General features: G+C 39.2%; 1 protein-coding gene across 1 annotated transcript; it reads left to right on the top strand.

The window, feature by feature from the left end:
* Window positions 1–499: 499 nt before the first annotated feature.
* On the top strand, window positions 500–3,834 carry LOC121441121 (melanoma antigen preferentially expressed in tumors-like). Its single transcript, XM_041642256.1, has 3 exons — window positions 500–792; window positions 1,748–2,341; window positions 3,321–3,834. Exons 1-3 carry the CDS (start codon window positions 503–505, stop codon window positions 3,832–3,834), a joined length of 1,398 nt encoding a protein of 465 aa, XP_041498190.1. The 5' UTR covers window positions 500–502.
* Window positions 3,835–26,679: the final 22,845 nt, after the last annotated feature.

Genomic DNA, 26,679 nt, shown 5'->3' with positions numbered 1-26,679 from the left:
GATAAGCCTTATTTGGTAGATCAAACTAAATATAACTATAGTCAGAGGCTATAATGTCATTTTTCTTCTTTAATCAAGGTTAATTTGATGTCTTAGCATTTTCTTTTTCAAAGACAATGATGATACTTTCACTTTTGTATAGATTTACCATTTCTTTTGTGATGGCTTATACACTATTGACATCAAATATCAGGAGTTGGAATCTAGGTGACCAAAAGTGACTTCTGCCCACCTAGTCCTAATTTCTATTCACATATACATATTTATCTGCTCATAAAATGTAAAGGGGTTTGTTATGTGTTTATTCATATTCAAATATACCTAAATACACTCAAAAACCAATTTCTTCTGCCTATAATTAGAGCTATCTAGAAGTGGCTATTTTACCATTTATTTATTCTACAAATAGTTATCTATATTGCCAACATTTGCTGCAAAGAAGACTCTGTGGATATCTGTCAAGTTTTCTAAATGTTTCTCACCCTCATGCAGGTTCATTAAGATGGACAACGAGAAACCAAACACACTCCTGGATCTTGCTATACATCAACTCCTAAGTAATGAATCTGCAGCTATTCATGCTCTTAAGGAGATCCCAAGGGAGCTTTTTGTTCCACTCCTCTCTGCTGCATTTAAGGGTGTGCATAAGAATATAGTGAAGGCAATGGTGACAGTTTGGCCCTTTGCCTGTCTCCATATCGGCACACTAACTGTGCAGGGACCCCATCGTGAACTCCTAACAACCATGGTGAAATGTCTTCAGTTTATACCTGTCCAAAACTCAGGTTCTAGGTAAGACAATATAATAGAAACATGATAAGACACAGGAGGTTACACCACAGCCTGTTACTCTTTCAAAGGTAATACGTGCACATAGTGATAAAGAATGTGGGACTGTTAGTCCAATACCTGAGGTCATTTTGAAAGCAAGTGTCTTACAATATTGGATATGGAATGTATGTGACTGAGCACACTGTTGACAGATTTGTATTGCAGTGTTATTATTTCATAGACAAAAGACATGAGTGCTAAGACTGCTGAGGATTGGTGACAAAAAAAAGAAAAATAATGTGTGCTGTTCAGTGATAATTTTTTCTGTTGTTGACTGTTGTCTCCTCAATAAATGGGCAAAAGAAGACACTGACAGCAATGATAAAGACTCGACCCTGTTTTGTCTCCACATTAGAAAATTAAGCATACAAGAAATACAGGGACCTGAAAGACATGATTGATGGTCTACAGCTGTTACTGCCAACAACTCAGCTTTTCAATAGTAATGTGTATAATATGTATATTATAAGAGAGCAAAACATTATCCTGGAACCTGTTGCAAGAGAGGACCAGATAATCTCCCAACATTAGCTGATAATGAATGCAGAAAATTAATGTAAGGGGGTTGGTACATCAGTTGAGGTTATCTTAAAAACTCTGATGTCTTACAGAGGGCTTTAATTTTGTAGTAGAGGCGAGTAATGCTACTGTTTACATATATATACATATATATACACATATATATATATACATATATATGATTCATAGATGAATTCCAAGACATTATAAGCATTAATTGATTATAGAAAACAGTAAAGGATATGGTATTTGCATAACAAAGTCTTGCTGCTAGCCAATGTATGGAATGACAGAAAGAAAAACAAAGATAATTTTGTCACTCCATGTTGTCATTGATGTTACTTGGTTATATTAATGTTTCTATCTCATAGTGGTCTGTGTTCTCTTTTCCCTACAGGAGCCCTAAACTGAGGATCCTAGATTTAAGGGAGGATTCTGGCTGCAAGATCGTCTGCCCGGTGATCAGTACTAATTCACCTGCATGCTTGTTCTCCTGTGCTCACTCAGAGCACTCAATCTTGAAGATGAGGGCCCAGCACAGTACTGCAAGTTCAGAACATGAGGCTCAGGCCCATAATCAGGATATGGAAATAATAGTGAACATTTCTCTCAGAAGGGGTAATATCTTAAGAGAACGTGGATATTTGGCTCTGCTTCTGAATAAAGTGGAACAGAGTTCAGGTTCTTTGCACCTGTGCTGCCGAGATTTGGAAATCGAGAAATTGGGTGTTTATAATAGAAACAACCTGAACCGTTTAGATTTCAAATGCCTTGATCACCTGTCAGTATTTAAGGGTTCTCTGAGTGAGATTACCTGCCTTCTTGCTCAGGTGGTGCACCTGAGAAAACTTTGTCTGTCTAAAGTCACTTGTAGCTCTTTGAATGGGAAAGTCTTCCAGAATTTTGTCTCACAGCTTAGGTTTATGGACCATCTTAATGAACTCAACTTTGATTCTTTCGACCTCAGAGATCATCTTGAAGCTGTCCTCAGGTAAGGGTACAGGGTAGATACAGGGTTTCCAATAGTAGCCTGCTTTTAAGATTAGAGAGATAATTCTTAGATAGTTTTAAGCTTCCCATAACCCTTTCTCCTTCTGCCTCAGAATGGGCAATGCTGGGAGTTTTAAAACAGCCATGGAATGGTATCTTTCTGTAATTGAATAGAAAAGTGGGGTTACAAAAAGCGTAGTCAGGTGAGCATGTGTAGGCATTGTGCTCATTCCAGAAACATGACTGTCAAAAGAAAAACGCAGCCCTCCTTTGGCCATTGAGAGATAAAGAAGGGGAATTGAAAGACTTTATGTTCTGGCACAGGTGCACATATTCATACACCCATAAAGGTAATGTCACATCATGAGGAAAATCTCCACGGTTCAGACCATGATTGGAGAGGCCGTCTGAAGAAGGACACTTAAAAGGACACGCTAGCTCAGAAATGAGTACAATAGAGAGTTATTTACTTAGAGGTAGACTCACAGATCAAAATCCTCTGCTGGAACAGGAAACAGCAATGGAATCCCACAGCCTGAAAAGAGGGCGGATGCTTGCTTTACTTGGTATAAATAGTCTAAGAGGCCACATACAGTGGGTGGGTAACTTAAAGGCTACTTGCAGTAGGAATTCCTACAACAGCTGGAATTTATGGACTGGCCAAAGGGAGCTTCCAGTTGGCTGCTCCTTCTGTCCCCTCTTCTGAGCAAGTGAATTAGCTCCGCCTTTGGTTACGTTGTAATTCCTAAGTAGAGAGTATTTTCACTCAACTTTATAATATGTTATACATATTGTCAAGGTTAAAACATTATTTTCCAGGGTGGTAAAGTGTCTCTCACAGACCCACAAGTACATTAAGTGTGTGAAAGCTCATGTCATTTGCTAATGATGTACAAAACAGTTTGTTCTAGATTCACAGATATAGTTCCCCTCTTCTAGTCTTCATTTTTCAGAAATCATTTTCTGTTTTCTCCCTGCAGAGACCTACCAACCAATTTGGAATTCTTACATCTAACATTCTGTGAACTTTCTTACAATGATTTCAAGTTTCTTGCTGAGTGCCCTCAAGCCAACCATTTAAAGCTATTGAATATCAGCTACAATCCAATGTACTGGGAAGATTGTGAGCCCTTTTATAACCTCTTGCAGTGTGTCTCTGGAACCTTGCAGCATCTGGAATTTAATCACTGCCTTTTAACAGATTCTGTATTTTCTGGTCTTATCCCAGCACTAAGTCGCTGTTCCCAACTCCGAGTGCTCAACTTTTTCTCTAACCCTGTTAGTATGTCCATGCTCATGAGAATCCTTGAGCACTTAACACCCTTGATGGAGCTTAAACACGTGATTTATCCTATCCCTGTGCATTGCTATGGGCGATGGCAAATCCAGGACAGTTTAGATAGGGAGAAACTGGCTAATGTGCAGGCACAATTGAAACAAATGCTACAAGAGGCAGGGAGGAACGACATGACTTGGATTACTTATCCTGGATAAATTTATGATCCAACACAGTTTCACCTGGATACATATCCTTTAATTATTAAATGTTTCTTTAAAAATTATGATCCAACACAACTTCACCTTGATATGCTCCCTTTATATACTAAATGTTTTTCTCTTGATTCCATAGACTGAATATATAAGGTTTTTATGTTGAAGCAAATACAATTTAAAAATATAGGCATGTAGCTGATTTCCATAGAGAATACACTTGCAAGTAGATGGAGGACTTTCAGAGAGTCTGTTTGTATCTAGACTATTGTTCTTGGTAACCCTTCAGTTTTTCTTTATTTCATACTCATTTACCAAGGGTTGGTTTGGGATATTATTGTAAACAGAAAAATGAACAGACAAACAAGACAAGGTTCCTTTTTAAAGCCACTCAGAGACTGAATATTTCTGTGGCTTATCTGTCTCTTCACAGTTTATTAGTGCATAGAATGATTTTGTTTTATCATCTTGGAGGCCATTTTGTTTCCCTTGTTCTTGGTACATGTCCTGCTCAAGGAAAAGCAGACTCTATGATGTTCAGTCTCTTCTCAGCAGAATTCAAGGTTTCCATGTTCAACCATCTTGGAGGCTTTCTCTCACATCTGTTTGATGTTTGCCTTCTGTCATTGTGCAAAATGCCTGACATAATAGACTATAGTAAGGAAGAGAAATTTGTTTTTCAGCTTTAGAAGTTTCACCACGCTTGTTTAATTGCTCTGCTTTGGAACTTCAGCAAGGCAGAACATGGGAAAGAACTTGTGGCCGAGGGTACCCTCTCAATTCATGAAGCATGGAACCAGAGAGAGAAGGAGCCTGAGTCCCTATACAACCTTCTGGAGTGAGACTATACTGATCTGCATCCTTGAATTAGCCTGCACTAAAGTTTCTACCACCTGACCTGGAGCCATTGTTGAACTGGCCTATTCAAAATTTCAACCACCTGCCATGAGCCATCAGCTTGGGTTTACCTTTTATTATATTAGCTTAGGAAAACATTTAGGACACATGCATAACCCTTCCTTTGTGATACACATGATTCTGTTAGAATGTTCTGCTGCCGATTGTGTACTAAAGTTGCCACAATTGCTATAATATTTTATAGCAAATATATACATGGAGTCTTTTATATTTCATACTAAAATATGATGACCACACAGAGAAAAGCATGTTTGTTGAAGATATTCTGCAAAAGAAGCATATAAATCCAACTAATTAGTAATGTATTTATGTTCTTAATGTGTTGAAATGGGAAAACACTGGAATTGCAAGGACATAGCAAAAGTGTATAAAATTTGGTTTCTTCCTGTCATATGCTGAAATGTCAACACCACTGCATTTTCATTACTTACTAAGGAAATAAAACAAAATAATCATTTATGCAGTTTTTGAAATAAATCTAGTTAAGAAAAAACCAAAACAATAATGTGTCTGTATTGTTCCAATTTATAAATGATAACATACTGGATTTCAGATCAACCAAGCAAAAATAGAGCTAAAAGTTGCAGAATTTTGTTCATAGTTCTCAAATATGGAGATGATATTGAACTTTATTTTAGAGATATAAAACATGAAAAGGCACCTACAAAAGTAAAGTTTTTATGATTACATTTATATGATAGATTACTGAAGTCAAGAAGATATCAGTAAAAACCACATGCCCTAGTCTGGTATATTATTTTTTTGAACTCACATATATGTGATTTTATCAATAACATTGTTAAGAATATATGCAACATATATGTTAAAAATTATTGTTTCAAATTCAGAAGGAACATGGCAAAATCAAATTTCAAATCAGTTTGACCAAGGTATGGAAACACATGCATTTAATCCCAGTACTTGCTAGTCTGAGGCAGAGACATGCCTGTGAGTTCAAGGCCAGGCTGTTCTACATAGTGCCAACCATGGGTCTGTATTAAGACCTTGTCTCAAAAATACTTGAATAGGAATACAATATTTAATTAACTCCTGTATTCATGCTTCAATATTTTTAATTCATTCATTTATTTTTTATTACTTTATAAATAATACCAATCAAAATTTCACTTCCTCCCCTCCTCCCACTTCCCTCCCACTCCCCCACATACCCTGCTCCCCTCCCTCTCCTGTCCTGAGAGAGGGCAAGGTACCCTGTCCTTTGGGAAGTCCAAGGCCCTCCCTCCTCCATCCAGGCTTAGGAAGGTGTGCATCCAAACAGAATAGGATCCTAAAAAGCCAGTACATGCAGTAGAGACAAATCCCAGTGCCATTACCATTGGCTTCTCAGTTTGCCCCAATTATCAGCCACATTCAGAGGGCCCACATTGATCCCATGCTCATTCCTTCCCAGTCCAGCTAGATTTGGTGAGCTCCCATTAGAACAGGCACACTGTCTCAGTGGGTGGACCAACCCCTCCAGGTCCTGACTTCCTTGCTCGTATTCTCCCTCCTTCAGCTCTTCAACTGGAGCTTCAACTGAGCTCATAGGAGCTCAGTCCAGTGCTCTAAAGTGGGTTTCTATCTCTATCTCCATCCATTGCCGGATGAAGGTTCTATGGTGATATTCAAGATATTCATGAGTCTGACTACTGGAAAAGGCCAGTTCAGGCACCCTCTTCTCCACTCTCCAGCGTCCTAGCTGGGGTCATCCCCATGGACTCCTGGGAACCCCTACAGAGCCAAGCCTCTTGCCAACCCTGAAATGGCTCCCTCAATAAAGACATCTTTTCCCCTGCTCCCATATCCATCCTTCTTTCTTCTCAACCATCCCACTACCCCAAGCTCTCTCCAATACTCGCCTTCTGTGGAGTAAGGTGAACACTCATCCACTGCTGGTGGGAATGAAAACTTATGCAACCACTTTGGATATCAGTATGGCAGTTTCTCAAAAAATTGGGAGTCAACCTACATCAGGATCCAGCAATACCACTCTTGGGAATATACTCAAGAGATGCCCAATCATACTACAAAAGCATTTGTTCAACTATGTTCATATCAGCATTATTTGTAATAGCCAGAACCTGGAAACAACCTACATGCCCCTCAATGGAAGAATGGATAAAGAAGGTGTGACACATATACACATTAGAGCTCTACTCGTGGTAAAAAAAACAATGACATCTTGAATTTTGCATGCAAATGGATGGAAATAGAAAACCCTATCCTGAGTGAGATAACCCAGACCCAAAAATATAGTATGTACTCACTCATTAGTGGATTCTAGCCATGAACAAAGGACATTAGGTCTATAGTTTATGATCCTAGAGAAACTAAATTGATGGAGGAAGGTCATGGGTTAATTAATAAAGAAACTGCTTGGCCTCATAAGTTAGAACATAGGTGGGTGGAGTAAACAGAACAGAATGCTGGGAGGAAGAGGAAGTGAGCTAAGACGCCATAGCTCTGCTCTCTGGGGCAGACGCGATGAAGCTCTGACCCAGGATGGATGTAAGCTAGAATCTTCCTGGTAAGCGCACCTTGGGGTGCTACATACATTATTAGAAATGGGCTAGTCCAGGTACGAGAGTTAACCGAGAAGAGGCTAGATATAATGGGCCAAGAGTGTTTAAAAGAATACAGTTTCCGTGTAATTATTTCCAGGCATAAGCTAGCTGGCGCCCAGGAGCCGGGCTGTGGGAAGAGGCCCGCAGCTCCTACTACACTAAATAATAAGGTGAACCCAAAGAAAAGCATATATAGATCCTCCTGGAAGTTGGAAAAACATATTTATATCCTTCTGGAAATTGGAAGCAGACAAGATTGCCAGGCAAAACTTGGGAGCATGGGGGTGGGGATGGAATGGGGGGAAAGGGAGAAACAATGATTTAGTTTTTTTTAACTTTTTTTTATTGAGAAAAGAGAAAAAAAACAAATTTCCTCCTCCTCCCAGCCTCCCATTTCCCTCCCCCTCCTCCCACCCTTCTCCCGCTCCCCCCACTCCTCTCCCCCTCCCTCTCCAGCCCAAAGAGCAGTCAGATTTCCCTGCCCTGTGGTAAGTCCTAGGTCCTCCCCCTCCGTGCATTTCTAGGAAGGTGAACATCCAAACTGGTTAGGCTCCCTCAAAGCCAGCACATTATGTAGGTTCAAAACCCCGTGCCATTGTCCTTGGGTTCTCATCAGACCTCATTGTTGGCCATGCTCAGAGAGTCCAGTTTTATCCCATGCTTTTTCAGTCACAGTCCAGCTGGCCTTGGTGAGCTCCCAATAGATCAGCTACACTGTCTCAGTGGGTGGGTGCTCCCCTCGTGGTCCCGACTTCTTTGCTCATGTTCTCCCTCCTTCTGCTCCTCATCGGGACCTTGGGAACTCAGTCCAGTGCTCCAGTGTGGGTCTCTGTATCTGTCTCCATCCATCACCAGATGAAGGTTCTATGATGATATGCAAGATATTCGTCAGTATTGCTATAGGATAGGGTCATTTCAGGTTCCCCATCCTCAGCTGCCCAAGGAACTAACTGGGGACCTCGGCTTGGGTATCTGGGAGCCACTCTAGGTTCAAGTCTCTTGCCAACCCTAAGGTGGCTCCCTTAACTAAGAACCGTGCTTCCGTGCTCCCCCATCCAACATTCCTTCATCCCAATCCTCCCCCTTTCCCAAGCTCCCCCCCATTCTCCCCCTCTCCCCCCACTTTCCCCATCTCCCCTTACCCCCATCCCATCCCACCCCCAAGATCTCAATTTTCTCCCCGGCAATTTTGTCTACTTCCCATAGCCAAGAGGACAACTATATGCTTTTCCTTTGGTTCACCTTCTTACTTAGCTTCTTTGGGATCACCAAGTGTAGACTCCGTGACCCTTGCTTATGGCTAGAAACCAATTATGAGTGAGTACATCCCATGTTCATCTTTTTGGCTCTGGGATACCTCACTCAGGAGAGTGTTTTCTATTTCAATCCATTTGCATGCAAAATTCGAGAAGTCATTGTTTTTTACCGCAGCATAGTACTCTAATGTGTAGATATTCCACACTTTCTTCATCCATTCTTCCATTGAAGGGCATCTAGGTTGTTTCCAGGTTCTGGCTATTACAAATAATACTGCTATGAACATAGTTGAACAAATGCTTTTGTCTTAATATAGGGCATCTCTTGGGTATATTCCCAAGAGTGGTATTGCTGGGTCCAGGGGTAGGTTGATCCCGAATTTCCTGAGAAACTGAAACACTGACTTTCATAGTGGTTGCACAAGATTGCATTCCCACCAGCATTGGATGAGTGTTCCCCTTCCTACACAGCCTCTCCAGCAAAGGCTATCATTGGGGTTTTTTATTTTAGCCATTCTGACAGGTGTAAGATGATATCTCAAAGTTGTTTTGATTTGCATTTCCCTGATTGCTAAGGAGGTTGAGCATGACCTTAAGTGTCTTTTGGCCATTTGAACTTCCTCTGCTGAGAATTCTCTGTTCAGTTCAGTGCCCCATTTTTTAATTGGGTTAATTAGCATTTTAAAGTCTAGTTTCCTGAGTTCTCTATATATTTTGGAGATCAGACCTTTGTCTGTTGCGGGGTTGGTGAAGATCTTCTCCCAGTCAGTAGGTTGCCTATTTGTCTTGGTGACAGTGTCCTTTGCTTTACAGAAGCTTCTCAGTTTTAGTAGGTCCCATTTATTCAATGTTGCCCTTAAAGTCTGTGCTGTTGGGGTTACACATAGGAAGCGATCTCCTGTGCCCATCTCCTGTAGGGTACTTCCCACTTTCTCTTCTATCAGGTTCACTGTGTTCTGACTGATAGTGAGGTCTTTAATCCTTTTGGACTTGAGTTTTGTGCATGGTGATAGATATGGGTCTATTTTCATTCTTCTACAGGTTGACATCCAGTTATGCCAGCACCATTTGTTAAAAATGCTTTCTTTCTTCCATTGTATACTTTTGGCTCCTTTATCAAAAATGAGGTGTTCATAGGTTTGTGGGTTAAAATTCGGGTCTTCTATACGATTCCATTGGTCAACTTCTCTGTTTTTATGCCAGTACCACACTGTTTTCATCACTGTAGCTCTGTAATAGAGTTTGAAGTCAGGGATGGTAATGCCTCCAGATAATCCTTTATTGTATAGGATTGTTTTGGCTATTCTGGGTTTTTTGTTTTTCCATATAAAGTTGATTATTGTCCTCTCCAGATCTGTGAAGAATTTTGATGGGACCCTGATGGGGATTGCATTGAATCTATAAATTGCCTTTGGTAGAATTGCCATTTTTACTATGTTGATCCTCCCAATCCAAGAGCAAGGAAGGTCCTTCCATTTTCTGGTATACTCCTCAATTTCTTTCTTCAATGCCTTAAAGTTCTTGTCAAATAGATCTTTCACTTCCTTGCTTAGAGTTACCCCAAGATATTTTATGCTGTTTGTGGCTATTGTGAAAGGTGAAGCTTCTCTGATTTCCCTCTCTGCTTCCATATCCTTTGTGTATAAGAGGGCGACTGATTTTTTGGAGTTTATCTTGTATCCTGCCACATTACTAAAGGTGTTTATCAGCTGTAAAAATTCTTTGGTGGAGTTTTTGGGGTCGCTTATGTACACTATCATATCATCTGCAAATAACGAAAGTTTAACTTCTTCCTTTCCAATTCGATTCCCTTTGATCCCCTTATGTTGTCTTATTGCTATTGCTAGAACTTCAAGTACTATATTGAAGAGGTATGGCGAGAGTGGACAGCCTTGTCGTGTTCCTGAGTTTAGTGGGATGGCTTTAAGTTTCTCTCCATTTAATTTGATGTCAGCTGTTGGCTTGCTGTATATAGCTTTTATTATATTTAGGTATGACCCTTGTATCCCTAATCTCTCCAATACTTTTATCATAAAGGGATGTTGAATTTTGTCAAATGCTTTTTCAGCATCTAATGAAATGATCATATGTTTTTTTTCTTTCAGTTTATTTATATGCTGGATTACATTGATAGATTTTCGTATGTTGAACCAGCCCTGCATCAGAGGAATGAAGCCTACTTGATCGTAATGGATAATTTTTCGGATGTGTTCTTGGATTCGATTTGCCAGTATTTTGTTGAGGATTTTTGCATCGATGTTCATGAGTGAGATTGGCCTGTAATTTTCTTTCTTGGTTGGGTCTTTGTGTGGTTTTGGTATCAGAGTAACTGTAGCTTCATAAAAGGAATTTGGCAATGCCTCTTCTGTTTCTATATTGTGAAATACATTAAGGAGTATAGGTATTAGGTCTTCTTGGAAGTTCTGGTAGAATTCCGCATTGAAACCATCTGGTCCTGGGCTCTTTTTGGTAGGGAGGTTTTTGATAACCTCTTCTAATTCTTCGTGACTAACAGGTCTATTTAGATTGTTCACCTGGTCCTGGTTTAACTTTGGTATATGGTATTTATCTAAAAAAGTGTCCATTTCCTTTACATTTTCCAGTTTTGTGGCATATAGGCTTTTGTAGTAAGATCTAATGATTCTCTGAATTTCCTCTGTGTCTGTGGTTATGTCCCCCTTTTCATTTCTGATCTTAATAATTTGCAAATTCTCTCTCTGCCATTTGATTAGTTTGGATAGGGGTTTGTCAATCTTGTTGATTTTCTCCAGGAACCAGCTTTTTGTTTCATTGATTCCCTGGATTGTTTTCTGTGTTTCTATTTTGTTGATTTCAGCCCTCAATTTGATTATTTCCAGTCTTCTACTCCTCCTAGGTGAGTCTAGTTCTTTTTTTTCAAGGGCTTTCAGTTGGCTGTTAAGTCTCCAATGTGAGCTCTGTTTTCTTTAAGTGGGCACTTAGTGCTATGAACTTTCCTCTTAGGACTGCCTTCATAGTGTCCCATAAGTTTAAGTATGTTGTTTCTTTATTTTCATTGAATTCCAGGAAGACTTTAATTTCTTTCTTAATTTCTTCCTTAATCCAGGTATGGTTCAGTAGTTGACTGTTCAGTTTCCATGAGTTTGTAGGCTTTTTGGGGGTAGCATTGTTGTTGAATTCTAACTTTAATCCATGGTGATCTGATAAGACACAGGTGGTTACTAATATTTTTTTGTAACTGTGGATGTTTGCTTTGTTACCGACTATGTGGTCGATTTTTGAGAAGGTTCCATGAGCTGCAGGGAAGAAGGTATATTCTTTCCTATTTGGGTGGAATGTTCTATAGATGTCTGTTAAGTCCATTTGATTCATTACCTCCATTAATTCTCTTATTTCTCTGTTAGGTTTCTGTCTGTTTGACCTGTCCATTGGTGAGAGAGGAGTGTTGAAGTCTCCTACTATTAGTGTGTGTGGTTTGATGGCTGCCTTGAGTTTTAGCAATGTTTCTTTTATGTACGTGGGTGCTTTTAAATTAGGGGCATAGATGTTCAGAATTGAGACTTCATCCTGCTGAACTGTTCCTGTTATGAGTATAAAATGCCCCTCTCCATCTCTTCTGATTGATTAAGTTTGAAGTCAACTTTGTTAGAGATTAGTATGGCCACACATGCTTGTTTCTTAGGACCATTTGCTTGATAAGCCTTTTCCCAGCCCTTTACTCTGAGTAGGTGCCTGTCTTTGTGGTTGAGGTGTGTTTCTTGTAAAGAGCAGAATGTTGGATCCTGTTTTCGTATCCAATCTCTTAGCCTGTGCCTTTTAATAGGTGAGTTGAGTCCATTGACATTAAGTGATATTAATGACCAGTGGATGTTAACTCCGGTCATTTTTTTAGTCGTAGAGTTTGTGTGTTTCCCTTCTTTGATTTGTGTTGGTGAAGGGTCTCTAGATGTCTGAGTTATTGTGGTCATTGTTGGACTCCTTGGTTAGTGATTTTCCTTCTATTCCTTTCTGTAAGGCTGGATTTGTGGCTGCGTATTGTTTGAATTTGTTTTTATCCTGGAAAATTTTATTTTCTCCATTTATAGTGAACGAAAGCTTGGCTGGGTATAGTAATCTGGGCTTGCATCCATGGTCTCTTAGTTTCTGAAGTACATCTATCCAGGACCTTCTGGCTTTCATGGTTTCCATGGAGAAGTCAGGTGTAAGTCTGATATTTTTATTTTTATAAGTAATTTGGCCTTTTTCCTTTGCGGCTCTTAATATTCTTTCCTTATTCTGTATGCTTTGTGTTTTGATAATTATATGGCGAGGGGATGTTCTTTTTGATCCAGCCTATTCGGTGTTCTGTATGCTTCTTGAACCTTCATAGGTATATCTTTCTTTAGGTTGGGAAAGTTTTCTTCTATAATTTTATTAAATATATTTTCTGTACCGTTGAGCTGCACTTCTTCTCCTTCTTCTACTCCTATTATTCTTAGGTTTGGTCTTTTTAATGTGTCTCATATTTCCTGAATATTTTGTGATGAAAATTTGTTGGACTTGCTGTTTTCTTTGATCAGAGTGTTTATTTTCTCTATGGTATCTTCAGAATCTGAGATTCTTTCTTCTATCTCTTGTATTCTGTTGGTTATGCTTGTTTTTGTAGACTCTGTTTGTTTACTTAAATTTTCCATGTCCAGCCGGCCCTCTGTTTGTGTTTTCTTCTTTGCCTCCATTTCAGTTTTCAAGTCTTGCACCGTTTCCATTATCTGTTTGATTGTTTTTCCTTGGTTTTCTAGGGTATCATTCACTGATTTATTCAGTTCTTCAAACTTTCTGTTGTATTTCTCATCCATTTCTATAAGGGCATTTTTTACATGCTGTTTAAGGGCATCAATCACTTTCATGAAGTCAACCTTTTCTACTTCTTCTTGATTAAGGTGTTCATGTCCTCCCGTTGTGAGGTCGCTGGTTTCTGGTGGCTTCATGTTGCTTTTCAGCTTGTTGGGCGAATTCTTGCCTTGGCGTCTACCCATCTCTTCTTCCAAATGCTCCCTTATGGATCTTCTTTACCGGATCAGGTCTCCTTGCCTACCCAATGCTGGATCTCCCCAACGTTGTCTCTCCCCAATGCTGGGTCTCCCCAAGGCTGGGTCTCCTGGCGCTGAGAGATCAGGCTCCGTACTGATGGGCAGGTGGCAAACAAAGCGCCTACCCTGCTTGGTGCAGCCAGGCCAAAGAAACAAAGGAACTCCCGCCTGCTTAGGTGCCCCGAGGATTCGGACCCAGTGCCCAGACAGGCTGGGCTGGGTGATGTTATGTGCAGAAAGAGGGTGGTGGGGCAAATTTGGGAGGGTTCTGGATGGAAGCTGGGTGGGCTAGGAAGAAAGAGGAGGTATGCAGGGAGTGGGGGCCCTGCCGAGAGCTCAAGAAGGATAGGGGGCCAAGGAAGCTCTGAACTCCCCTTCCCGGGCTGGCGCCGCAGGGTCAGAAACTCACCCCAACGCTGGGTCTCCTGGTGCCTCCTTATTTAGTTTTTAAGAAAAAAAAATCTTTTCTCATTTTACATACCAATCCGAGTTTTCCCTCCCTAACAGCCTTCTACCCCCTTCACCTTCATCTTCTCCCCTGTCCCACCCCCATCCACTCCTCAGAGAGGGTAAGTCTTCCCATGGCGAGTCAACAAATTCTATCTCATTGCTTTGAGACAGGATAAAAGTCCTCCCCACTATATCTAGGCTGAGCAAGGTATCCCTCCAAAAAGATTGGATTCCAAAAGCCAATACAAGCTGTAGGGATAAATCCTGGTCTCTTTGCCAGTGTCCCACAGACTGCCCCAGCCACACAACTGTCACCCACATTTAGAGCTCCTACTTTGGTCTCATGTTGGTTCCCCCGATTCAGGTTAGAGTCGGTGAGCTCCCATTAGCTCAGGTAAAAAAAAAAATCTCATTGGGTATCCCCATCATGGTCTTGACCCTTTTTTTCCATGTTATCATTCCTCCTTTTCTTCGATTGGGCTTTGGGATCTCAGTCCAGTGTTCATCTTTGGATCTCTGCATCTGCTTTCATCAGTTGCTGGATGAAGGTTCTATGATGACATTTAAGGTAGTCCTCAATCTGCCTACAATGCAAGCATCCTCTCCACAATTACTTTAGGCAAATCTATTTCCTCTATCATATCTTCAACTACTATTCTTTTATCTCTTGCAATCTGTTGGTTATGCTTGCATCTGTAGGTCCTGTTCGTTTACCCAGATATTCCATTTTCCAAATTCCCTCAGTTCTTTTTATTGACTACTTCAGTTTTCAAGTCTTGAACAGTTTAAACTGCTCGTTTCAACTGTTTGGTTTTTTCTTGGTTTTCCTTGCTTTCTTCAAGAAATTCATTGATTTCTTCCAATTTTTTGTTTGTCTTTTCCTCCATTTCTTTAAGGGAAATTTTCATTTCCTCTTCGAGTTTCTATCATATTCAGAAAGCTGTATTTAAGGTCATTTTCTTCTGCTTCTTCTGGGTTAGGATTTTTAGGTCTTCCTTTTATAGGACCACTAGGTTCAGGTGTTTCCATATGGCTCTTTAGGTTGTTGAATATATTCTTGCCTTGGAACCCACCCATCTATTTCTCCAAGAGGTGCAGGTGGGGCATGCGCCTTAGGTGGTCTCTTTTCCTCCAGTTGATACAGGTGGGGCCTGTGGCTTAGGTGGTCACTCTTCCTCTTGGAGCAGGTAGGGGCCATGCTTCTGGTAGATGCTGATAAGGCTCTGCTGGCTCCTCTCCTGGTGCAGTCAGGGCCATAGCTCCAGTGCTTAGAGATTCAGTGGGGGGATGATTGCAGGCACTGAGGGTGCTCTGGGTCTCTGGGGTTTGATGGTTGGAGATGGGGAACAGAATATTCTTCCATAGGCAAGGGCACGGAGAGCAGAAGAGCAGGGCTGTCCAGCTAGGAACTCAGATTCTTACCTCTCCAGGGCCATCCAGGGCCAAGGCCCCAGTGGCCGGAGATGAGGTGGGGCATAGCTGCAGGTGGCAGAAGACTGCTCCCAGGTCCCTGGCACCTAGCTGGTTGGGGATGGGGCATGGAATGTGCCTCTGGGGGCTAGGGTCCAGAGAGCTGTACCCCCCAGCCATTGACCCAGACATTCAGCTCTCCAGGGACAGCCAGGACCAAGGCTCAGGTGGTCAGAGATGTGGTGGGGGGTGGCTGCAGGTGTGGGGAGACTGCTGCCAGGTCCTATGGTAAATTTCTAAATACAAATCTACATCATATGACTGTGAGTGTTCAAACATTTTAGAGAGCATTCTTAGCATGCATAAAACCATGAGTTTATTTTTCACCACTACAAATAAATAAACAAACAAAAATGTCTCTATTAGGAACTCGTGTGTTTCAGTGATGAACTAGAATCCACAGACATGATTTGTTTTTCAAGACACGATCTTTACATGATTTTAAACCCAAGATGACCTTATACTCAGTGTGTGGAAGATTTCTTTCCATATCTATGTCCCATTCCAACTGATGGGATTAAAGGCTTGTGTCACAACATTCTGCTTTTTGTGGTGCTAGGGGTTGTGCTGTGGACTTTTCTGCATGGTAGGAAAAGTATCTATCCAGTGAGCTACATCCTCAGCCACCATAAAAATATTGTTGTACCACTGATCTCGATGAAACCAGTGCCAGTGTTGGAAGGTGATACTGTTGATATGAGCCTTATTCTTGGTTTATTTTGTACTGTTTTCTGTGAACTAGTTAGTGGTTCCGAAAGGAACATTAGGAAGATGTGGGGACGGAAGATCCAATTCCCTTATAAATCTAGATAGTAAATACTTTGTGCCATGGCAGATGTTATCCAGCCCTGGTTTAGTGTATAAATCTGTTGCTATCCAAAAATATCTTAGCACTGTATTCAGAGTTTGATCACGTTTAATACTTTTCAGGGTAGTAACTCTGCTAGAAGTAAACACCACAACAGAGAGCAGCCTGCAGTCAACAAACGAGCTAGTTTTGTGCATAAACTTTGACAATACATCTAGTCAGCTAAACTGCAAAACCAAGATAATAGTTTTCATTTCCTCCTGATGCCAATGGATTGCTGCCTGAAGTTTTCTATGTCTGCTTTGTGTTCAATAAACTACTTCTTCTCTAACTGTTGGACTTTGCTTTGCAATTGTCCTTTTCCTTTGAGTTTTTGATTAGGGTTGTAATTCACACCCTGAGGCTAGATCTTACTCTGAGTTCCCATCCCATCCCCTAAGACCTTAATCCTCTAAGACACTCTTTCTCTTCAGACTGCCTCTGGAATCTGGGGCCTTGCTTTGTCTACTTCCCTAGTTAATGTGTCTCTTTACTATAATACAAATGGACCATTCAAGATGAGGTCATGTGCTGAAAGATTTAGTCCTGCTGCTTTTCCTACTCACTCCCAGGATCCCAGAAGCTGATCACACATTCAAACAAGGCAATTTTAAAGAACATCTTTTCTATTCTGATTTGATATACCAAACATTATCTTGAGGGATCACTCCTACAGCTAAATTAGTCTACACAATTTTAGTCAATTCTTTTCCATGATTCATTCCAACCTATTTCCCCTTCTTTCCTCTGTTCAGGTCTAAAACTCCACTGTGGCCCAGTACACATTAATCACAATAGCCAATAGATTATAGACCATTACAACTGGAAGTAATCTTGCACCCACATTACAAATGTCCACAAGGGGGAAATTGATGCATTTACTCATTGCATTTGCTGAAAAATAAGCAGCTCCACAATCTTCAAAAGATTCCTTGAAAATAAAAGTTAAATTAAATATAATAAGCTGTATGATTAATGACTCAATTATGTATTTATTTAATTTGATCTGTGATTAAAAAGCAAATAAGGCAAAGTGAGAGAAAATGTGTGCCCCCAAAAAGGAAACAGGAAAAAATAAATGAAATCCAACAGTTTAAGACTGTATACAGAGGCAGAAATCTTTAATTAATAAAAAAATTTAAAAAAATAAACAAAAATATATGCAAACATAAAAAAAATAGAAAAGAAGACTGTTTACAAGCAGAATTAGTTTTGGCAACATGTTCCATGACCTGCCATTCCAGTTTCCCATTTCTGTTAGTTATCTCATAGATTCTGTGAGTGTTTTAATGCCTGGATCTTTAATATCCCAACTCTCAGCCACAACATCATGAGAAATTTTATTAAAGGGTTGCGGCATTAGGAAGGTTGAGAGCCACTGCTCTAAGGGCAAGACCCCAACCAGCTAAACCTCCAACTTGTCAAAAGGGAAGGTTTAAAGAATTTTCTGTCCCTAAAAGGCAACAATAAATGAATGCTTTAGTGAACATGATTCATGGGGGTCAACCTCCATTCCAAGAAGATAGTGAAACTTGGCAGCATTGGTCATGTGGTTCGGGCATTAGAGACGTGAAAGATGCAGGAGTAAATGGTTTTTAGAATCTTTCTTACTGTCAGAAAGATCCATTCAGGCTAGAAATATGACAGGAGGTGCCTGCATGGAGGCCCTGAGAGGCCATTGTTTATAGCTGTGAAAGTGAAACCTGCATAGTGTTGGAGACCTGAAGATGTTGCAGGTGCTGCATGGATATCTGGTCATGGGATGTCTGCCAGTGAGAGCTGCATAGGTGGAGTAGAACCAGCCAAAGACAGAAATGTACTGTAGATAGTAAATCTGGAAGGAAAGAGCTACCTAAGCCCTTTGACATTTGACGCCGGACATGGAGATACAGAATTTGGAATTTGCCCTGCTGGGTTTTGGTGCTGCCTTTGTCCAACAATTTTTCAATACACCCTAATTCCTCCTATTTAGAAAAGGTAATGTACATTCTGCACCATTGTGTGTTGGAAGTATATAATTTGATTTTTGATTTTACAGAGTTTTACAGGTAGAGATTTCTTTGAGTCTCAGAAGAGTTTTTTTTTTTTTTTTTTTTTACTTTGGGCTTTTAAACAGTGTTAAGAATGTAAAAGACATTTGAAGTTGGACCAAATGCATTTTTGCATTATGATATGTACGTGAGCCTATAAGGACCATGGACTAAAATATGGCAGTTGGAATGAGAATGGTCCTTATAGTCTTTTATGTTTAAATACTTGGTTTCCCATTGGTGGAGCTGTTTGAGAAATACTAAGAGTTTGCCATTCCCAGTGTACTGTTTTTGCCTCATATGTTTGGATCAAGATGTAAGCTCTCAGCTGCTCCTACGGTCATGACGTTGTCCTACCCTCACAGAATCTAAAGATTTGAAAGCATAAAGCCCATCTAAAACCTTTTAAAATAATTTGCCTGGCTCATGGTGTTTTGTCACAGCAATAGAGGGTAATTAAGACAACATTGCAAGATTTACTTTGTGCTTCAAATTGGGAAACATTTTCAGGTGACATATTTTCTTTAGTTAAATGTTTCCCTGTGCAATGTTAAACCAGACAATTTTCATTAGCTTTTCTAGCTATAAATATTTTTCATCCCAGTAGTTCCCTTGGACCGGGTTTTCTCCACCTGCCTGCTCCTGAAGCTACTTATAAAATAACCACTCTGTGGCTTAATATTAATCATATACTTGTTGGCCTACTAGCTCAGACTATAGGAACATTAGCTGGTTCGAATCATCCACATGGTAACACTGACTTTCAGGTAATTACACTAAACAAAATTCTATTTTTCACTTTATGCAACTAAAGATGGCTTTGGGGATAAAGGCCCTGACTCCACCTCCTTGTCCTGAGATTACAACCTTGTGTCTTTGCTTGGTTTATATAGTGCTTGTGATCAAACCCAGAACTTAATTCATGGTAGCCAAACATTTAATTGATGATATTTTTATTATAAATCACCAAGATTATTTTAAAATGCTTTGAATAAAAATTAAGTACCATAGTGACACTCAAATCATATATCTAACTATTTCTAGTATTACTCTTTGACCTACTACTTTGAATATTGCCGAAAATTTGCTTTTCATTCTGGTGCTATTTGTGTACAGAAATGCAGAATTGTAATTCATAAGATTATGTACAATAAAGAGCTTTTGTTTATAGAGTGAGAATGAACTATGCATTTACAATTCCTTGTCTTTTCAGAAATGAACCCTAAAACATGTTCCACAATTTTAAACCTCAATGGCAGCGAAGAGTTAGACTAGCAAGACAATCCTAAGTTCTAACCTCACTCATATTCCATACTTACTATACGATGCTAGAACTTTCCTTCCTTAAGTTTGAACAGAAGAAAATCCTGACCTTGTTTTCTGTTAATGCCTTCAGAAGGGAGAGTAACAACAATTCTCTGAGAAATTTTTATGCAACAGAGTACTAGTAAGTTCAAATTTTTAGCATTTGTCTCTGAAGAAGAAAAGAAGCTTGGTCTGAAAAAGAGAGTAGATATACAGAGTGGTTCACTTAAATACTCAAGCTACAGCAACAATGAGCTTGAATATTATTCATTTTAGAATGATTACTAATTCTCCCTAAGCGGAGACACATGCAGTTAGACCTCATGGAGACAGTGCAGACTCTGTATCCTTTAATTCAGCGATTCTTAAACTTTAGTCATAGGTAATAAGCACCCAGGGATATGCTAGAATGGAGATTCCTGGTCCCCGCCCTTTGAGATTCTGATGCAGAAATAGTGTTTTAAGTTGGGAACCCAGTCTTTCTACAAAAGGTGTTTTCTAAAATGTTTATTTATTACAATATAATTTACATGCAATTCAAATTCACCCATTTAAGTGATGTAATTTGGGTCTGGAGTTGTTGCTCAGTGGCAGAGCACTTGTCTAGCCTCCTCAAGATTATAGTTTCCATCTCTGCTACTGCAAAAGGTAAGTAAATAAATAAATCATCCCAAAGTTTTAGTGTATATGCAGTGTTGCACAATATTTTTCACAATCTAAATATGTATATTTTCATCAGTATTTCTGAAAAATATTCATACCTTTTGCAACTTTTTAACTGCAGATGCACACACACACAAACACATATATATATACACACAGACACACACATGTGCACACATACACACTTACACACATTAACATAGACACACAAACACACTCACATAAAAATACACATTCACATAGACACATACAAACACACACACACAGATGAGTGCACATGCTCTAAAGAACATTATTCTGCTTTCTTCAACTTACCAATTCTGGACATTTGACCTCACACAGATCATACAGTATGTGGCTTTTGGGGACATCTTTCACTTCACAGCTCCTTCAAGCCTCATTCCTGTTGCAGGATCATCAATATCTCATTTCCTTTTGTAAGAAATTATATTTCGTTGTATGATATACCTTTTTATAGTTATACATTGATCATTTGATGGACATTTGTGTTGTTACTACTTTTTTCCTTTTTCTTATTTTATGTACGTGTGAGAGAAGGTATGTGCTGTATGAATATTTGTATGTGCATGTGTGAATGTTCATGTGCTGGCACTTACTGTGGAACCAAAAAAGGACTTTGGGTTCCTGCTCTGATGTCCCTTTCTATTTTATTCTCTCGAATCAGCTTCTTTTACTAAAATTAGATTTAGGATGAAAAGCATCAAATCCTAGTGATCTATTCTCATGTCTTTACATCCCAGCAAGAGAGCTACAGGCATGGCTATGCTCAACTTTTGAACATGGGACCTGGGCATTCGAACTTAGGTCCCCAAGCTTGCACAGAAATAATTATACTGCTGATTCATCTCCCTATGCCTGGACTTTTTTATTACTATGAATGATGTTGTTATGAACATGTGTGCTCAAATTTCTATGTGGGCATTGTTTCTAAGGATCCTATTTTTTCAACTAGAGATTTTTAAAAGTCACATGGATGTTTCTAGTCAGATACTTGTATAACCAGCTACTGCTGGTATAATGACTGGAATGATCCATTATTCTGGCTAGTGACTAATCAGCGTCAAAGGCTTTCAGGACAGCTCTGATCATAGAAACTTAGCATTCTGGGGATCAGGTAACTGAAAAAGACAAGAACCAAGAACAAAGAATTAACACAGCTGTTCATTAACATAAAAATATAGACATGAATTGTTTCAGAAAAGTAAAATAGACCTTCTTATAATGTTGTGTCTCATCTGCCTTCTAATGTGGCTAATAGTATGGTTTATTATAGTGAGCTTAAACAATGGTTGGAAAATCTAAATAAGTTTCATTGTATCAGAAAATTGTCAAAATGCGTTAGAGGAAACTGATGTTTTTAGAACAAAAAAAGTGTTTAATGATTGTTCCCATCCTTGTACAACTTGAAAATACAGTACGTAATTCATAATAAGCCTAAGGTACACTATGCCCTCTGTTCAACTTTTCCTTTCAACTCCTCCTTGTGTAATATGCAGAACTTAAACACACTTCTCTGGGTCAAACCACACCTAGATACTGGATAATCCTGTAAACCAGTGATGGAGTTCATGTACAATATATGAGACCAAATATTATTTTAATTGATTTTGGTCCCAGAATGATTTAATCTCCAGGAGTAGAGGTTTTAGCTCTCACCAATTAAAGAAAAAAAGATACTGTGATAGAGCCCAAGGCTATAGATCAGTTGGTAATGTTGCTTACTTAGAATCCACGAAGCTCTATGTTTGAGTCTTAACACTATATAAACCAAATGTTGTGGTGCATGTCTCTAACCCCAGTGATATAGAAGAAAAACCAGAAATCAAAGTTCATCCCTGGCAACATGAAAAGTTCAAGACTAGCCTGGGATGTATGATTCTGTCTGAAACAGAAGGCAAAATAATTATAATAATTAATTTGATTTATTCCAATGTTGTAAGTCAGTTTCATAACTAATAACAAAATCAAGCTCTTTAAGTGATTTTCTTTCAGCTTTTTTACCCAGTAGCAAAATATCTAACTAGATTAATTGTAGCCAAACTGTTTTAATTATTGTAAAAACTTGATTTCTAAAATTTCTCATTTTGAATAATATTGGCCAATTTTTAGCTTATTTGCCAACTTTAATAGAGTTTTCCTACACTATGGGGATCCTTTTCTCATCTGAAAGAAGCTACTTATAAGGAATGAAGCAACTCTGTTGATTTCACAATCTAATAATGAGCAGCTCTATACTAAAGAACATTAAAAATAATCCTCAATCAACAGAGCCAATGACATTGCTAAGGCAAGGAATGCATGTGCTTGGAAGTATTTGATATGCCATAATATATTACATTATCCCTGGCAAAAGAACTCAGACATAGAAGAGATAAACTTAGGGTCAAGTAAAGATGACATCATGGATAAAGAAAGACTTCATCTGGATCTGAATTGGAAGGGGGTGGATTTGATCAGAATAAAGTAAGAATGTTTTTTGGCATGGAAAGCAGTGAAAAGAAATCCTGAGCTGAAAAATTTTACATGATGTGATGTGAATGATACATGCTTTGAAACAAATCTTGAACAGAGAAAGTTCTGGTGGCTTTAGGAAGTTAGGCAGACACCCAGACGCTGTTTCTGTTGAAACTGGGAGAGTCTCACCAGAACTGGGTGTGTCTAACTGGATTTTGTTCAAAGACAGATGCCTGCCTGACTAATAAAGTTGTACAGACCACAAGTGGGAATGAAGTCAAGGGGGTGGATAAGGAACTTACAGATGCTGCCCCGTCAATTCAGAAATCATTGCCAAGTGTCTAGCATGGGTGTGGAAGGTACTGGATTATAAGGATGAGCAAGTGGGAGCCTCTGACCTCATGGAGCTGAATGTATAGATTACTAAGATACCAGCAAGAAAATATTAATTTTTAAATAACAAAGTACATAAAAAAGATGTGGCATTTTTGGTAAAAGAATAGTGAATTCAAATGTTATTTAAAATATTTTTTGCTATAATTCGTGGCTGTTGATGTCATGAACCCTAGAAAAGGATCTACTACAGCCACTTTCCTAAACCAGTATGAATTCTAACTGCATCCCAAATATTTTTATACTCACAGATAGTTGTAGCTCACATGCCTCATCAATCAAATTTCTTTTCCCACAGAGACAATTTTACAGAAAGTGACACCAGTCAAAGTCAAAATACAGTGAACATCTCCAGTAGTTATATCTAAAGCACAACCCCTACAACCTTATGCTCAGGAAACATCACAGAAGAGGGATTGGCACAATCAGCAATTTCACTGAAACATTCGGTAGGGCTTTTGTAAAAGTGTTAATAGGGATTAACTAAGAACTCAACAGAGTGCAAAGGATAAGCCTCGCCCTGGGAAAACCACCTTCGTGATCATGGTATCTCCCCATTCTTTTGCCATTGTCGATGTCATATATCTTGCCCAGAATTTGGTGGCAAGGAGCTCTGCATGTATCAACAAATTAGGAAATTCTCCCCCAAAGTCATTTTATGAAGTCTTGCTTATGGCCAAGTATTAATTAAAGGATTTGTGTACAAGATGTAAATCCAAAGAGAAGGAACACATTTCTCTACATGATGTTCCATTTTCACCAATATGTAGCCGCCCACCTACTTTTTCCTATTTGAATATTCCATTCCAGGCCTTTCTCTCCTTGGCTACATGCTTCGTGCGGAGTGGGTCTGCTCTAGACAACATGCTCAGATTACATTAGTGACGAGAAAATTCTCTCTTGCAGCAGGTGTTCACGGTGTGTGGCTTACCATGGCTAACTTAACAAGTGCACTATGGTGGTTGCCTGAAAGTGTTCCAACAGAGGAAACTGTGGCCTATGACTGTGCTGGAAGAAGTACCCACATCTCCCAGCATCCAAGCTAGCAAACCCATCGGCCCTACTTGTCATAAATTGTGTGCATTGTTCTGAATCTATCAGGTATCAGTTCCCATAAGTGATAGCACATCCCTACTTTGTGCTAAACTGTAACACACATAAACAGTGTATGCATAATCAATTTACACTAGCTCATGAATTTATAAACCATAATGCATCCAAGGTTTATTTTCTACGTTACAGTTTCCTTAAAGTCAACCCTACCCATTTGCTTATTTTGATAATGAAGTATCTTGAATGGGATTGACTCCGGGGAGGTCTCTGCTATTACTTAAAGGTTTCTAGGCTTTCTTATAACTCATGAAACAGCACCTATTGCTTCTTAGAAAGAATTTTTCTCTAAATTCTGCATGGACTGCCTGTTTCCTGACCTGAATTTTGTTAAAAGGAGGTAAATCTGAAGTTCAGAGAAAAAAAAAAAACTCCTTGAGAATTTAGAAAGAATTTCTTTCACATAGCAAATTAAATATTTTAATTTGAAATAGTTACAAATAGTTTAACATATGTGACTAGGGACTAGCCCATGTATGTACTTCCTGCCACAAAATCTTAGGGAAATACAATCTTCTACCATGTTTACATTCAGAACCAGGTTTTTCTTCATTCTGTGAGCAACTATGATTAAAATAATAAATTTCGTGTGAATCATAAAAAAAGAACTCAACAGAGCTGTATCAAGTACTTGAATTCAAGCCAAAGCAACATTGGAAAGCTACAGAGACTTTTAAGTGGGTGAAGGATATCATTAGATCTGGGCTTTGGAAAGCTCTCGCTGCCTGCATGTGGACAAAATCAAAGCAAGGGTCAGATTGATGAGTTCTGAGGCCTTTGTAGTAGTTTAGGAGTATGACAGTGGTGCCCGAAGAGACAGAGGACTTGGTCAGAACTTGTAAATGCGTAGAGGAGAGGGGAATGAACAGTTCTTGCTAATAAGTTGATATGGGAGGTATTTTGGCTTGGACAACTAAACAGATCCAGATCTAGGGAACCTTGTTGAAGGAATGGGAATACTCTGAACTTTGGTGTGTGGAGGTGAAGTTGAGCTTCACTATGTAGTCCAAGCTGGTCCCAAACTCATGGCAACCTTCCTGACTGAAAATCATGAATTCTGAGATTATAGGTACAAACCACCATGCTCTGCTAAGAACTAATTTTGAGACTCTAAATGGTGAGTTCAATTAGTGTATGTTAGTTTTAAGACTGGACACCCAAATGTAGTGGACAGGCAGGAAATGTTACTTCCTGGTATTTTTCTCAGAATAACAAACTCGGGAAAAAAGTCTGAGAGGATATTCCTAAAATTCAGAATTAAATTATAATGAAATTTAAACATAAGTCTTAATATTCAGCATCAATAAAGAAGTTCCAGGTTATTATATGCATTATAATAGCTAATACGTAATGGGTACCTACTGCTTTGAGGTTCCCACACCTGTCGTGTCAAATTAACTGGTTCTCAACATGATTAAATCTCCCCAACCTAAAAGGATTTGGCAGTGTCCAGAATGATGTTTGTTTATTTGTTTGTTTATTTGTGTGTGTGTGTGTGTTGTGTGTGTGTGTCGTATTCTGTATTTGAATATGTGGAGATAAGAGGTTGGTTTCACATATCTTCCTCTATTACTCTTTACCTTGTTTTTCGAGGCAGGGTCTCTCTGTGTGTATAGAGCTTGTTATTGTGGCTAGAGCGACTGGCCATTAAGAACCTGGGATCTGTCTATGTATTCTCTAGCAATGGGCTTGTGGATGAGACTCACTGAGTGCTAAGGAAATAAAATCAGGTTTCCTTGCTTGCATAGCAAGCATATTAGCCACGCAAGCCATCTTTCCACCTCAACCCCACTTTCCAGCTTTTTTTGTGTGTGTAAATTGAACCCAGGGCCTCTAGCTTGTTAGCTGCTTGTAACATTAAACCTCATTTTTCACACCTTGAAGGAATAGATGTGGTTAGAGTTTAGGGAGGCATTATTATTATTATTATTATTATTATTATTATTATTATTATTCAAACACAGAACAGGTCCCCACACTAGGTAGTAAACTTGCAAATGCTCGCACTGATGAAGTTGAGAAATCATGCTTTGTATCCTTGTAATCATCACAAGAATTCAACAGCAGCATTACAAGCCTCCTTCACACCTTGTTAACAACAGAGACCTTTCCTAAGATCACATCACCTATTTCTAAGAAGCAAAGCAAATCCTTAAACCATTTGTCGGATCCTAAATTTTTATCTACTCTCTAAATATTGCCACCTTTTATCTCTTAAAACCAAAAGCATTATGACTCTTCAAAGTGTATATATTTCTTAACTATTCATTTTCTAAAGATGCATTTCTCCTACACGAGGGGCTCTTCACAGCCGCTGCC

The sequence above is a fragment of the Microtus oregoni genome, unplaced genomic scaffold (genome assembly GCF_018167655.1).
Source record: "Microtus oregoni isolate MIOR12 unplaced genomic scaffold, Mior012 000073F_ref0000255, whole genome shotgun sequence".
Classification (NCBI taxonomy): Eukaryota; Metazoa; Chordata; class Mammalia; order Rodentia; family Cricetidae; genus Microtus; species Microtus oregoni.
Note: the sequence above shows the minus strand (reverse complement) of the source record. Positions and strands in the feature narration are given on the sequence as shown.